The 14,862-nt window shown below is 37.2% G+C and overlaps 1 protein-coding gene across 6 annotated transcripts in view; it reads right to left on the bottom strand.

The window, feature by feature from the left end:
* LOC149318931 (disks large homolog 5-like) overlaps nt 1–14,862 on the bottom strand; it is a 149,478-nt gene that overhangs the window by 16,632 nt on the left and 117,984 nt on the right. For 3 of the 6 annotated variants that reach the window (XM_089510704.1, XM_089510705.1, XM_089510709.1), the window contains 6 exons: nt 11,797–11,874; nt 10,891–11,053; nt 9,602–9,735; nt 1,797–1,961; nt 814–997; nt 111–259 (listed from right to left, as the gene is read on the bottom strand). In XM_089510704.1, coding sequence (XP_089366830.1) covers nt 111–259; nt 814–997; nt 1,797–1,961; nt 9,602–9,735; nt 10,891–11,053; nt 11,797–11,874 — 873 coding nt within the window. The remainder of the gene's footprint in view (nt 1–110; nt 260–813; nt 998–1,796; nt 1,962–9,601; nt 9,736–10,890; nt 11,054–11,796; nt 11,875–14,862) is intronic. The other 3 variants (XM_089510706.1, XM_089510707.1, XM_089510710.1) reach the window with 1 other exon arrangement.

The following is a 14,862-nucleotide window of genomic DNA, read 5'->3' as shown; positions in this document are numbered from 1 at the left end:
TTTAACTGCAAGTCATTAACTGCTGAAAGAGAAATAGATATTTATGTTTGTGGAGCCAGTCCTTACTGGCTCACACCATTTCCTGATGTACTGAAGGGAGTTTTAAATACCTGACATAGAATCCATCTCCAGGTAAATCTTTGATCTTGCTGAATTCTTCAACTCTGTACTGAGCTTTTATTCTAACATTTTCACATGGCTTAAGCATTTCAAGATAAGCTTCCTCTGTTGTTTTATTGCGCATGTCAACAGAGCCATACTGGAAAATAAAGAAAGGGAAAGAAACCATGAATGCATAAAACCACAAGTCTGATGTGTATCTTTCCAAATTAAGTAATAAGAAGTATGCTAAGCATCTTCCCACACCATAGAGCAGAGGTGGGACCCATGTGACTTTCACATGGCCTAAAACAGGCTGTGGGGGGGGGGGAGATGAATAACACTTGAATGGCAAATGGTGCCCCTGGCCTTGCTTCTGGTGGTGCAGTTAGCCATTTCCTCAATCAAAATATCTAGAGGCTCAAAAGTTCCTCCTTCATGCTAGATTGTGTTTAATCCAAAACAGAAAAAAAAAAAACAACAACTAATTTCTTCTTCAGCAGGGAAGGAGAGTGGAGAGGAGTGCATATGTGTGGGAGATTAAACTCAATCTCAGATTTTTTCACTTGAAAATTTCTTGAGGGAGATGATGGGTGTTTGGTAAGCTCAAAGGCCACACAAGACATAACCAAGGGCCACATGTGACCTTTGGGTACCACAATTCTCACTGCTGGCTGAAACTATCAACCATCTTCATTTTGCATTTACAGTTACCTCAAGTATCATGTCTCCTAGCACCAATCCATCGGGTCCTTTGGCAGGGCTATCGTCTTCTACGTCGGACACAAATATGCCATATAGATTTCCGCCACAGATTTGGATTCCAAGTTCCACTTGAGACTTCTTAAGGGTAACAGTTCTAGGTTCAGGGGTTCTCTTGGTTGTGTCCATAGAATTGCTTTCAATAGCAAGAAACAAGGACACTCAAGGTCTGTTTGACAAAACATTTCTCACTAGCTGTTACTCTTCCAAATTCCTAAATTCAAATCAGTACCCAGTCCTTGGCAGCCTTTGGTTTTTTAGCAGAGTATTGAGACACAAAGACTATTTCAACAGTCTGAACTCCTTATGACATGATTTGGCAGAAAGAAAAGCAACCATTCCCCTCCATAACCTGGATTCTGAGTTCAATGCAGATGTTTTCATTCCCACTTCCCACCCCTAACTGTTTGTCATTACATTAAATCAGTCATGATACACTGTATCGAGCAATTTTTCTGATTTTCATACTTATACAGTCCGTCCTTGCCTTACGTGGGGGATCCGTTCCGGATCCCACCGCGTAAGGTGAATTCCGCCTATGCTTGAGCCCCATTGGAAACAATGGGGCTCGTGCGCGGCGGCGCCACGGTGCGGGAGCGCGCAGGGCGCAACGGGCGCTCACGCCCATTCAATTGAATGGGACACGCCACCCCTTCCGCCCCACGCGCGCCTGTGGCTTGAGCGCATATGCTCAAGGCCGCGTATGGCGCGCCCGTGAATGGCGCGGGCGCGCTGTATTTAGAGCCATTCCCCTGTCCTGGCCACTCTAGATAAGGCTTCCCCAATGGGATACTCTGTTTTATATGACAACTCTCATCAGCAGGCATGGCCAATGGTCATGAAATATGAGAGGACTTATTCCAAAATCTGCATTTCACTATGCTGGAGAAAGCTGCTCTGAAACACAGTAAGTGAGAAATGAGGAAGCAGCTTACCGCATTGAATTGCGGGGACTAGTAGTTGGAGTGGTCTGCTTGGAAGGAGGTGTCATGGTCCCTTCATCCTGTTCGCTCACAGTGTCTATTATGGAATGACTGTCAGGAGTTGCAGCTCCACTGCCTTGTGGAGTGGAATGACTACTCACAGGTTCTAGCCGGGAGCTTGAATTAAAAAGTCAACAACAGTAGGAATTATAGTAGTGAAATAATAATAATAATTAAAGGGGAATTAAAATGCATCTTTAAATATCTAAATGGCTACTGACATTACAGGGAGGAACAAGATCAAAATTTTAAATCAAACTGTTATTTTCTCCTGCTGTTTGGTGGCTCCAAGACTCTCCAGGGGCTGGAAAAATGGCTCCTTCCACTCCAAGCAGAGCTCAAGGAGGCCATTCTACTTCCTTTCATTCAACGTGAGATTTTATCTCACAAATAACAAAATAAGCAAGAATAAAACTTCCCAAATTTGCTGCCTCAAAACCTGAAGAAAGGCTAGCTCTGGTGCCTTATAATCCACCCTTGCCTTGGTCAGAAGCCATGGCAACTGGCTTTCTGTCAGCAACTTTGCCTTGCATGTTTTGTGTAGACAAAATCAGCTGATCCCAGAGTGATTAAGCACAACTTCCTCAGACACCACAACAATACCATCCTCGCTTCTAACAAGGTGTGTGTGTGTGCATGCTTCTGGGAGCTGTAGTCCAAAAAAGTAACCTTTCCCTTGATCTTCCCCAGATTGTTTTAAATTATGGTGAAAGAGGGCTTGCTTTTGCCCACAGAACTCCAAAAGAAATGGTATGAGACTCAAGTAGATGCATTTCCCACAAACATGTGCAGTGTCTAGAGTTATAAGCAGATTGGAGCACATTTCTCCCTTTCCAGCTGCTTTTATGTCCTCAGAAACAAAAAACAAATAATTCACAGTGGTTCAATCAATGTATCATGTCAAGCCATGATCAAGGAAACTTAACTACAGTTTGCTGCCAAGTTGAATGGTCCAATAATTATCACAACTATCACCTGGTCTACAGAGGCTAAGGCACCATGCATATGGGAGAGAACCTATGAAGCTGAGTGCTGAGAGGATAAAAAATGAAAAACAAGACAAGCAGCAACAACAACTTTAAACTACTGTATACATATTGCAGATACAAAGGCTAAAATCATTGTTTGGGTTGATTCTAAACAATGGCTACAACAAACTATTATTTGATCCAATGTCTAATAATAATAATTTGTTTTATTTACCTTTTGCCCACGGAACACCTTCCCCCTCCCTGCGGAGCGGTGAGAGCGCGTCGGGCGAGGCTACAAAGCCAAGCCCCGGACCAACTGGCCCCACCAGCGGCGCGGAGGGAGAGCGAGAGGGTCAAATCGTCTGCCCCTTGATTTATTTCTCTCCCATTTGTGCGTCAAGTCTCCGGTTGTTGTAATGGTCCGAAGGAAGACTTATCAGCGATAGGTCTATCCACAGACTGCGGTGCTAAGTTGTGTTAATACATAACTAAACTCTCCTGAGTACAGAAGAGTCAGAGGGGTTCAATGCAGACTTTTTGATCTACACCCATAGGAATAGAAGTTTTTTTTTTTTCAACAGGCTCTCATTCCCAAGGTTTAGAAAGTCAATGAACTAACCTTAACCGCAGTATAGGTCGCGGTAAACGCACAAGGACTGTTTAACAACTCAAATAGTGTTTATACTAAAGGATAGGATTTTTTTCTGTTGTGTGGTGTGTCTTTTCCTCTCTTTTTTGGGGAAAGGAGGTTTGAAACCACCACAGCAAGCATAAGGCTCAATTTGGTCTGTTATTTAATTAATCCAATAATTATCATCTATACTACAAAGTAAGAGAAAACTTGTTTTTGATGCTTGAATGATAAGTGTAATTGATTTACTCGGGAAAATATATTTTAATTTTCACTATTTAAAGGAGTAAGAGGCGACTATATCCCTCCCCTTATTTTTACTACTTCCTTTTTTTTTTCAGATTAAATTAAGAGCGTGAAGGGGAAAAAGAGAGAAATAGAAAGAAGGAGTAAGGGAGAAAAAAAGAGGAGACTAAAGGAATAGAGAGAGGGGAAGAGGAAGAGGAGTGGAGACTGATAGAAACATAAAAAGAAGAAAAATTAAAGCCAAAGTGGAATTGCAAAGTTAATTTGCAAAATGGATCCAAAAAAGAAAATTCAAGCAGGGAAAACTCCAACTCAACAACAACAACAATATCGTAGACCGTCATTAGAGCAGCAGCAACAATCATATGAAAGTAACTCTAATTTGTTAGAAGAAATTAGAAAAATTACAATAGAGCTAGGTGAAAAAATGAATTCTTTACAGAAAGAAATGTCGGACTTTAAATCAGACATACGTAATGAAATTAGATCTGACTTAAAAGATATAAGAATATCGGTAGAGAAAGCTACCACTGAGATAGGCAAAATTAAGGACAAGATCAATTTAATAGAGGAAAAACACATTAATCAGGAGAAAAAATTGGAAGAAATAAATAATAGACAAGATATTCAATTGGATGAAAATTTGAAATGGGAATATAAATTAAGGGAGAAGTCCCTTAAAATTAGAGGGCTACCGGAAGTGGAAAATGAAAATTTGTATGACTCTTTGTTACCAAAATTAGCTGAATACTTAAATTACGATTTACAAATTTTTAGATTTGGAATCGAAAGGATTTTCAGATTAAACTCTCAAATTGCTAGACAGAAGAAGATCCCACGGGACGTGGTAATAAATTTTGTGAGCAAACAGTTGAGAGACCAGTTGATTAAAAAACATAGTGAAATTCCTCTGGAAATAAATAAAACAAACTTGCAAATTTTTAAAGATGTCCCAGCAAAAATTTTGAGGAAACGTAAAGAATATTTCTTTCTGACCTCACATTTAAGGAAAATAAACATTCCATATCGATGGCTTATACCGGAAGGACTTTTATTTTGGTATAGAAAAAAGAGATATGAAATAAAAACTGTAGCTGAAGCAAAGAAAATATTAAATTTTATGACAAAAGAGTACAAGAAAGAACAAGCTCGACAAAATAAACAAAATAAAGAAGAAGAACAAAAGGTTAGAGAATACTACTTACGTAACCCAAAACAGAAAAAGATACCAACAGAGGAAGGCTGCCAGGACAAAATAAACCAAGGAGAAATAGAGATACTCCAGAGTCAACAAAGTAAAGACATAAATCAAGAATTAACAACTAATCTCAGTCAGAAAGAGAATCAAGAGTTAAATGATAATGAGGAGAACAAAGAAAGTGATAAAGAAAATGACGACAGTAGCGAAGAGGAGACTATTCTAGATAAAAACGATACTAAAAAGTCAGACTCAGAAGAAAACGTACAATTAGAAAATGAATAACAACCTGAAAATCATCTCATGGAATATCAAAGGTATAAATAGATTGGAAAAAAGGAAAAAAGTATTCCATTATTTAGAAACTTTAAAAACAGATATATCATGTCTCCAGGAGACACATATTAAAAAAGGTGAAACGCATTTTTTGAATAACCCTAAATTAGGACAACATTTTGTATCAGCCTTTGAAAAAAGAAAAAAAGGGGTGGTATTATATTTAAAAGCTAATTTAGAAGCAATAGAGGTATTAAATGATAAAAACGGTCATTATATAGGGGTTATAATAAATATGCAAGAACAAAAAACTTTAGTTTTGGGTATATACGCACCCAACGAGAAAAAAGATAAATTTTACCAAAAGTTATTGAACAAAATTAAGGAAATTGCTTTTGATAATGCCATTTTAATGGGCGATTGGAACGGGGTCACTGAACCTCAATTGGATAGACTCTCTAAAAAAACAATCAAACTTAAACAAGGAAAACTGCCAAAATCATATTTTGATCTAATTGATTTTTGTAACGTATGTGATATATGGAGAATTAAAAATCCGTCAGCCAGAGATTATACCTTTTTCTCCAGCCCACACAACTCGTGGGCCAGGATAGATTTTTTTCTAATCTCACCTATATTTAGTTCTAGAGTCAAACAAGTTGATATATTGCCTAACATTATGTCAGATCATAAGCCAATTATTATGGAAATATGCCTGGGCAGTAAAAAATACAATTGGAGATTGAATGACATATTGTTAAATGACGAAAAGGTCATTTTAGAAGCAAAAACTGAATTGAAGAATTATTTCAAGGATAATCTGAATAATGAAGTTAAAACCCATGTAGTTTGGGATGCAATGAAACCAGTCATAAGAGGTTTTTACATCAAAAAAGGAGCAGAAAGGAAAAAGGAAAAGAACAAAGAACTGGCAGAATTACAAGAACAACTAAAAAATAAAGAGAAACAGTTACAAACTACAGGGGAAAATAAAGATCTTGTGAAAGATATTAAATTAATAAGGAGTCAGATTGCCTTACTGTTGGTAGAGCAATTAAATAAAAAAATGAAATATGCAAAGCAAAGATATTTTGAATCGGCCAATAAACCAGGCAAATTTTTAGCCTATAGACTAAGAAAACAAACTCAAAAAAGACAAATATTGAAGATAAATTATAATGGAAATACATATAGTAAGCAAACGGAAATTAATCAAATTTTTGTTAATTATTATAGTCATCTGTTTAGACAATCCCATATTGATGAAATAAAAGTCCAAAATTATTTGGGAAAAAAAAGTATTCCTAAAATTTCAGAAGAACAAAAACAGGCATTAAATAGAGAAATAACTCTCCAAGAAATTAGAGATGCAATACACCAATCCAAAAGAGGCAAGGCTACAGGCCCGGATGGGCTCCCAGCAGAGTTTTACAAAATTTTCACAGAAGAATTGATAAATCCATTACAAATCACATTGAATAATATTTGTAGGGGCGAGTTTCCTAAATCTTGGTCTGAATCTAATACTACTTTAATACCCAAAGATGGGAAAGATAATTCTGACCCAACAAACTATCGCCCTATTGCTTTATTGAATACCGATTATAAAATTTTCGCGTCTATCCTGGCTACTAGATTGAAGAAGATTCTAAAAGATTGGGTCAATAAGGACCAAAGAGGATTTTTGCCTGGTAGGAAAATGAGAGATAATATTAGATATGTAATAGATACCATAGAATATCATGAAAAAAGAAGTGACAAGAAGTTGGCGGTAGTCTTTTTAGACTTTGAAAAGGCTTTTGATCGAGTTAATTGGTTATTTTTAAAGGAAACTATTGAAAGGATGAACTTTGGTTATGAATTTTGTAATTGGATTGGACAAATATATAAAAATCAACAAACATCTTTGATAATAAATGGAGATAGATCTAAAAATATAAAAATCTTTAAGGGTACTAGGCAAGGCTGTCCGCTATCTCCACTTTTATTTATCCTAGTTTTGGAAATATTAACAATATCCATTAGAAATGATAAGAATATAGAAGGAATTAAAATTAAAGGTAAAGAAACTAAACTTAAAGCCTATGCTGATGATTTGATTTTAACGCTATCAAATCCTATAGAACAAATTTCAAATGTGAATAGAGTATTAGTGCAATTCGGGGAAGTCTCAGGACTGGTAGTTAATAAAGAAAAAACATCTATGCTTACAATGAATTTAAGTAAAGCAGATAAAAATCTGTTAGAAGAAAGATCTAGTTATTCAATAAAAAATAAAGTAAAATACCTGGGAATTTGGTTGAGTACTAAAAATCTAGATCTCTATAAAAATAATTATGTTAAAATGTGGCAAAATATCAAACGTGATATGGTAAACTGGAAGAAGCTCGGGCTATCCTGGTTGGGAAAGATAGCCACGGTAAAAATGAATATATTGCCAAAAATTATTTTTTTGTTCCAATCTATTCCGATTATTTCAAATGAAAAACCTATTGTGCAATGGGAAAGTGATATTAGTAAATTTATATGGGAGGGGAAAAGACCCCGAGTGAGATTTAAGACGATGCAGGACGACTGGAGAAGAGGTGGAATGGGGCTGCCAAGTTTTAAAATTTACTTTTACTCTTGTTGTTTTGACTGGCTGACTGAATGGTTTAAACTGGAGAATAGAGAATTGCTGAACTTAGAAACTGTAGATTTGATTTATGGGTTGCATGCATATCTTTTTTATGACAAAGTGAAAATTAATAAGGTATTTCTCAATCACTGCGTGCGAAAATCTTTAATTAGAGTATGGGTTAAATTTAAATCTTTAATTTATAGAAAATTACCTTATTGGGTATCAGTGAATGAGGCTTTTCATAGAAAGGATAATATATTACCCATGAGATGGTTGAATTATAAAGACTTGGTTAAAGTTGACCATAAAACTAATATGTTAGAATTAAGATCCCAAGAGGAGCTCTGTGATAATGGTTTTTCTCTACACTGGTTTCTTTATAGGCAAATCAAAGAGAGATTTATGTTGGATAATAAGCTAATGGGAATAGAATTGACAACATTAGAGTTTGATAAAATCATCTTTGAAAATAGTATTAAAAAAGTATCCTCATTCTATAAGTTCCTCTTAAGAATGGAAATGCTTGAGGAAACAGTGAAACCTATGATGGTCAAATGGGCTCAGGATTTGAACGAAGTAATACCCTTGGAGCAATGGGAAAAAAATTGGAAATGCAGATTAAAACACACTGTATGCACAGATATTAAGGAAAGTTACTTCAAAATGCAAAACCGGTGGTACCTTACACCCACTAGATTATCTAAAATTTATAAAAATAGTAACCCAATTTGCTGGAAATGTGGGAGTGCACCGGGCTCTTTTTTACATCTGTGGTGGAGCTGTGAATTAGCAAAAAAATATTGGAATCAAATTCATGGGAAAATTCAAGTTATATTAAACTGTCAATTTAAGTTAGATCCAAAATTTTATTTATTGAATATGATTGAGAATATACAATTAGAAAATAATTTTGGTGTACTTTTATTTTACATGATATCGGCCGCACGTGCAGTCTATGCTATGTACTGGAAAAGGAAAAACTACCCGACATGGGACGACTGGTTTCAAAAATTGATGACATATTTTGAATTGGACAAACTTACCTGCTTGATTAGGGACAGAGATTGGAACAAACGGAAAAAAAGCTGGATGCCACTAATGGAATTCATCAAGAAGGAAAGAAAAATGGTTAAATTTATTTCATAAATTTGTAGAAGAATGGAAAATTAATAAGGACTGCAATGGGTTAATATTGCAGAGTAGAAATCTTTCATATTGAAAAAGAGAATATATAAGACTAGCATAAAGAGAATATAAGCGGTATATAGAAAATTAGATGACTTCACAAAGGTATTAATGAATAAAAAGAGACAAAATATCACAGCCCGATGAGCCTTTCCATCAGGAGACTTTTCTTTTTCTTCTCTCTCTCTCTCTCTTTGTATACGTAATGATGTGTAGAAGTTTGTTACAATGTGTAATGATGTAACATGTGTATATATGTATGTATGTAATTTCTTTTAACCAATAAAGATAATAATTAAAAAAAAAAAAATAATAATAATTTGTTTTATTTATATACCGCTATTCCAAAGATCATAGTGGTGAACAGCAAGTAAGCTAATTAGCAAGTAAGCTAATTTGCCCCCAACAGTCTGGGTACTCATTTTAGCGACCTCGGAAGGATGCAAGCCTGAGTCGAGCTTGGGCCCTTTTGCTGGTCTTGAACTCGCAACCTTGTGGTTTTGAGTGAATGGCTGCAGTACAGGCATTTAACCACTGTGCCACCAGGGCTCAGTACCTCTGATCTGAGGTACTGAAAAGCATTGCCTCACATGATACAGACCCAGCCTAGATAAGTCTAATCAATCTTACCTTGATCGTGAGTGATTTCCTAGCTGGAACATGTGTGGGTTGTACTGTGCTAGGATAGTTACGGTGTCACATTGCTGCCCAATGATCAGTCGCGCTTGTTGCTCTGTGGCATTCCGCAGGTTTATTCCATTAAACTAGGGATTGGGGTGGAATGGAGGGAAGGAGGGAAGGCAGATGTGCTCAGCAGTGCATTTACAATGATGAAATAAGTATAGATTTCCCATTTAACTTCATATTGCTTTTTGAAACTTGATTTCCCATAATTTATTGGATCTATACTGCAGATTATTTGTTGAATTCAAGGTAGTGTGGATAAGAGACATGCTGCTGCTTCTGAATTATTTAATTACCTCGGGGGGGGGGATCAATGTAATCATTTTGATAGTTACAGTGTAAGAGGATAACTTACAGTCTGACTGAAATACAATAAAGTTTTCTAAAGAGGTTTTAAGGGCACTCTTCTTGGATTCAACTTTTCTCATAAAATTATTTTAACACAAACCTCAGCTAAGAAAAGCAACAGATTTCAGATCTGTAGATTTACCCTGGGGAGGGGTGGAGTGGGGAACATGTGACCTGCAGACAATAATTTTAGTCCAAAAATGCTTTCTCAGGCTGAAAACCCTGATGCACAACCAGGGAGATGCACATCACCAGTAGTAATCAACATCTACATTTTCTATCACAGATAAACGTTAATTATGGCAGTCTGACTGGCATTTGTTTTTTCCTATTGTATTAAGACAACATGCAATTAATGGGACTGTCAGGATATATGTCTTCGCCATCACGGTTACAGTGACATTTGCAAATTTAACTAAAAGAATGGTATTGGAATTTACAAGAATGGGAGGAAAAAGACAGAAGAAGCCCAGATTCACTTGATTTTCAGCTTTCAGGATTCCCACATCAGAATGTGGGAAGGTGACACATATATGTTTCTAAACATACAAGCAGACTAATCAGAGAACCATAATTGCTTGCAGCTCCCTTTTCAACATACATTCAATAGTAAAACTCAGGTATTTCTTTGTGATTCAGCCCCAAATGTGTTTTTCCAAGGCTGGCTGATAGAGAAATTTGCAGGTGGAAAGTTTGGAACATTTTAGAAGCAGTGACACATTAACAATATTGTGGCATGTCCATGGAAAACAAGTGAAATGAGCCAATAATGTTGGTAATTTCTCGGTATCAGAATCTAAACTGACTGGCTTCTTTCTAAATGAATAGATTGCCTGCTTGTGGATTAGCAATAGCTACAATTATCAACTAATTCATCAGATATTTACCTCTAATAACTGGTCACCATATTCTAGACCAGCCTGATGGGCGATGCTGCCACCAGTCACTTTGGATACAAATATCCCACCATTTTCACCACACACAATTGAGATACCAAGTGGTTCAGAGCCCTTCTGCACTTTCACATGACGAGGTTCTTCCATATATGGCCTTTGGGAAGAAAAGAGCATAGGGCCACATGTTGAAAACATATACACAGCGTTACAATTATAAATAAAAGTATGCACAAAATAAATTATGCAGAGGGCAGGGGCATGCATAACATTTGCCTACCCTTGCACCCTTAAAAGTTAAATAATTCCCATCTTAAACAATTACTAAATTGCTGTGAGCAGCATCATTCCAATCATCATGCGAACACGTAGAGGCCAGATGAACAATATTTTAAATATATTTGGAGGGGATGACAAAAAAAAAAAGGAGCAGAATAACTTAATACTATGAACTATAAATTAAACAAAGGTTAAAAAATTGTTTTGAACATAACACATCTTCATCCATATTATATAATGGTAAATGAACATATATAATATGCATTTAAGAAAAACATTCCCCAAAAAGTGTTATAGCAATTTATAAAATCCCAGGAACCTTAATAGCCAATGGCCATAAATACAAAACTATGAGAAGCCTGAGAGTCAAGAGATGGAGAAGGAAAAGCACAATACTGGTAATTAATATCTATATGCAGGGAAACACGCCATTAGTCAATGAAAACTAAGCAGCAGTTTAAATAAAAGGCAACTCAAGCCATTAAGGATGGTGGGTTGCATGGTAGCATTGCAATTACCATGCAATTTTTCCTTGGGGGAGGGGATTATCCAAACATGTAAATAGCACAAGGAAGGTGTGCAAATACTGCTCGAGAAGGACAACCTTTATATCAAGCCAACCTCAAACTCCTTAGTGAACAGAACCTTGGCCTAGGAGCCACAGGGATTCTCAGAAAAGATCTATTACGGAACAAATATCTGAAAGATGCAGAGGGATGCAGAAAAGGAAAAACAAACACACACTTAGAAAGAGAGAAAGTAACAACAGAGTCTAAACAGCTACATTGAGAATGAAAACCGTGACCATGAGTCAAATCTTGGGGTAGGCTTCTAACTAAATCCAACCCAATCCTGGTTTGTCTACACTGCTTGACTCATAGTTGATATAATGCATGCTTTATTCACCTTCATATGATACAGGGGGGCATGACTTTTTGGCATCAAGTGTAAGAAAAAAAGCTTAACTAGACTACCAAACTCCACCGTAGGCAGTAAAAGGAGGTAGCAGTCACAGGTTAAGTATTTGTGGGACCAGAAAAAGGCAACATTAGATTAATCTGTTAAGTCTTTTACTTTGTTCCAGGTGCAGTATACACTACAGATCAGAACTGATCTGCTTGAGTTGCTCTGACCCTCAGTTCTGTGAGAAAGGCAAGATAGAAATCAAATCAGTTAATCGACTGATTAATCAATAAGGCAAGCACTGCAGTAAGACTTGTCTCGAGAATAAGTATGGGAAAATTAAGGACAGAAGGAGGTGTAGAACATTATTTCACACAAGATGCTCATCTCATGATCTGGGATAATAACATGAGACACTGTGTGTTTAGCCAGCACCTGCATGGCTGACTAAAAATAGCTGCTCTGGTTCCTGTACTACACAATGACACATTTTTTGAACTATAATATTTAAAGGAATCAGGATGTCCAAGTAAACACCTCTTATTGGAGCTACCAATCAGTAGTAATAGTGTGCCACCCACAAAAGTAGAGGTGCTCAAAATTCTACCCTAAGTATGTTCCCACACACTCCAACAACTCTTTTCACCTTATATCCTATCCCACTCCCACCTTCATCACGACTTAAAGAAAGTGAGTTGTGAGGAACAGATATTAAGTCTTTTGAAGATAACATGATAGCCAGGCTTGAATATTTGGAGGGATGGCATATTGAGGCCAGAGCAAGCCTGTTTTCTGTTTTTCCAGAGACTAGAACACAGAGTGATGGATTCAAACTACAGGAAAAGAGATTTTACTTAAACATTAGGAAGAACTTCTTGATGGTAAGAACTGTTCAACAGAAGAATTTACTGCCTCAGAGTATGATAGAGTTTCCTTCTTTGTAGATTTTTAATCAGAGGCTAGATGGCCACCTATTGGGAATGCTTTTATTGTGTTTGCATGGCAGGAATTTAGATTGGATAGCCCTTGGAATCACTTCCAACTCTGTCATTCTAGGAGTCTACTGAAAGTTCTAGGTATCTGAGACTTCCAGAAAAATAATTATTTTTCATAGTGACAGTCTTGTAGTCCATGAATGCTATATTACAGGAATACCTAAATTTGCTTTTCTTTTTTGTCTTTGACCTATCGTCTACTGGAATTTAAATAAATCATTACATTTCCATGTAAGGAAAGTTACAAACTAGCAACTTCCCCAGGCATATGTGCTCTAAGGCATGAGAACTACTCAGCTTTAGCCTGATTTTGTATGTCTTCTGTTGCCTAAGCACTAGGTAGGTTGTGAGATTAAGGTCCAAATATTATAAGTATACTCAGTTGCAAAATACAATACAGGTTGAGTATCCCCTATCCAGAATTCTGAAATCCAAAAAATTCCAAAATTGTCCACATCGGTGGCTTAGAGAGTGACATCTTTGCTTTCTGATGGTTCACTGTACAGTTGGCCCTCCATATTCACGGTCTTGAGACTCACGGTTTCGATTATTCACAAGGTCAAGGCGCGAATGCAGGCATTCCTCCTCCCTTTTCCTACCCAATCTCTCCTTGGGAAGCCCAGAGAGAGATCAGGAGGGTAAGGCAGGAGGTGCCTTAATCCCCCCTCCCAACCCTTCTCCTCCCCGATCCTCTCCTTGGGATGCCTATGGATAAGATTAGGGAGGAAAAGGGTCTCGGATGGGCCAAGGCACCTCTTGCCTTCTCCTCCCCATCCTCTCCTTGGAATGCCCAGGGAGAAAATCTGGGAGGCAAAAGGCCTCAGAGGGACCAAGACACCTCTTGCCTTTTGTTCCCCATCCTCTCCCTGGGCTTCCCCAGGAGAGGATAAAGAGGAGAAGGGACAGGGAGCCATTTAAAGGGATGAGAAGGTTGGGGGAAAAGGAGTGCACACTCTGGCACCTCTTCCCCCGCTCACCCTTCCTGGCTCATGCACAAAATTATTTTTAAAATATTATGCCTAAAATTACCTTCAGGCTACATGTATAAGGTGTATATGAAATATAAATAAATTTAGTGTTTAGACTTGGGTTTTATCTCCAAAATAAAACTCCTAAATTTGAGTAAGCAAATATTACAAAATCTGAAAATATCCAAACTACAAAACACTTCTCATCCCAAGCACTGCAGATAAGGGATACTCAACTTGTGCTACCTGACATGACACTACACTGTACTATATTATTAATTAACTCTACTAGAAAGTGAATTTATCATTTCTTTTTGGGCTCTGTCTATCTGTAAAGCTAGACAATGGATGATTAGCCCTCAACAATTGTGACAGCTTTGCTGGGGAGAGGGGAAGGTGAAAAACCTCCATTCTTCCATGCTCCTTTCAAGCTCTGATCAGGGAATGAGAAAGTTCTGTCAATTAGGTGATGAGCTCCTGTGGTTTCTACTTTTTTTTGTATGTAGCAATCTTTTCTGTTTCCTGAAAAGTTCTTTGCACAGATGTGACCTCTGGGGATCCTCTAGGGACCAGTGGAGTTACTAAAAGTTTAACTAGCATCATATCAACAACTGAGGAAAAGCATGGGATACTTGATGGTGTTCTGGGCAGGTTAATATTTAGCACAAAACAAAATGTCCTAAAATTTATCTTCAAGTCTACAGGATAAGGCAGGTCAGAGTTGCCACATTTGCCTCCTTCACATAGACACATAATGCCAGAAAATAGTACCTGTCATGTCACACTCTTTCCTTCACCCCACTAGCTAGAAAATATATTTC

The sequence above is a fragment of the Sceloporus occidentalis genome, unplaced genomic scaffold (genome assembly GCF_023333645.1).
Source record: "Sceloporus occidentalis isolate IW3139 unplaced genomic scaffold, rSceOcc1.0.p SCAF_2, whole genome shotgun sequence".
Taxonomy (NCBI): domain Eukaryota; kingdom Metazoa; phylum Chordata; class Lepidosauria; order Squamata; family Phrynosomatidae; genus Sceloporus; species Sceloporus occidentalis.
The sequence above is the reverse complement of the archived record's forward strand: the minus strand, read 5'-3'. Positions and strand labels throughout refer to the sequence as shown.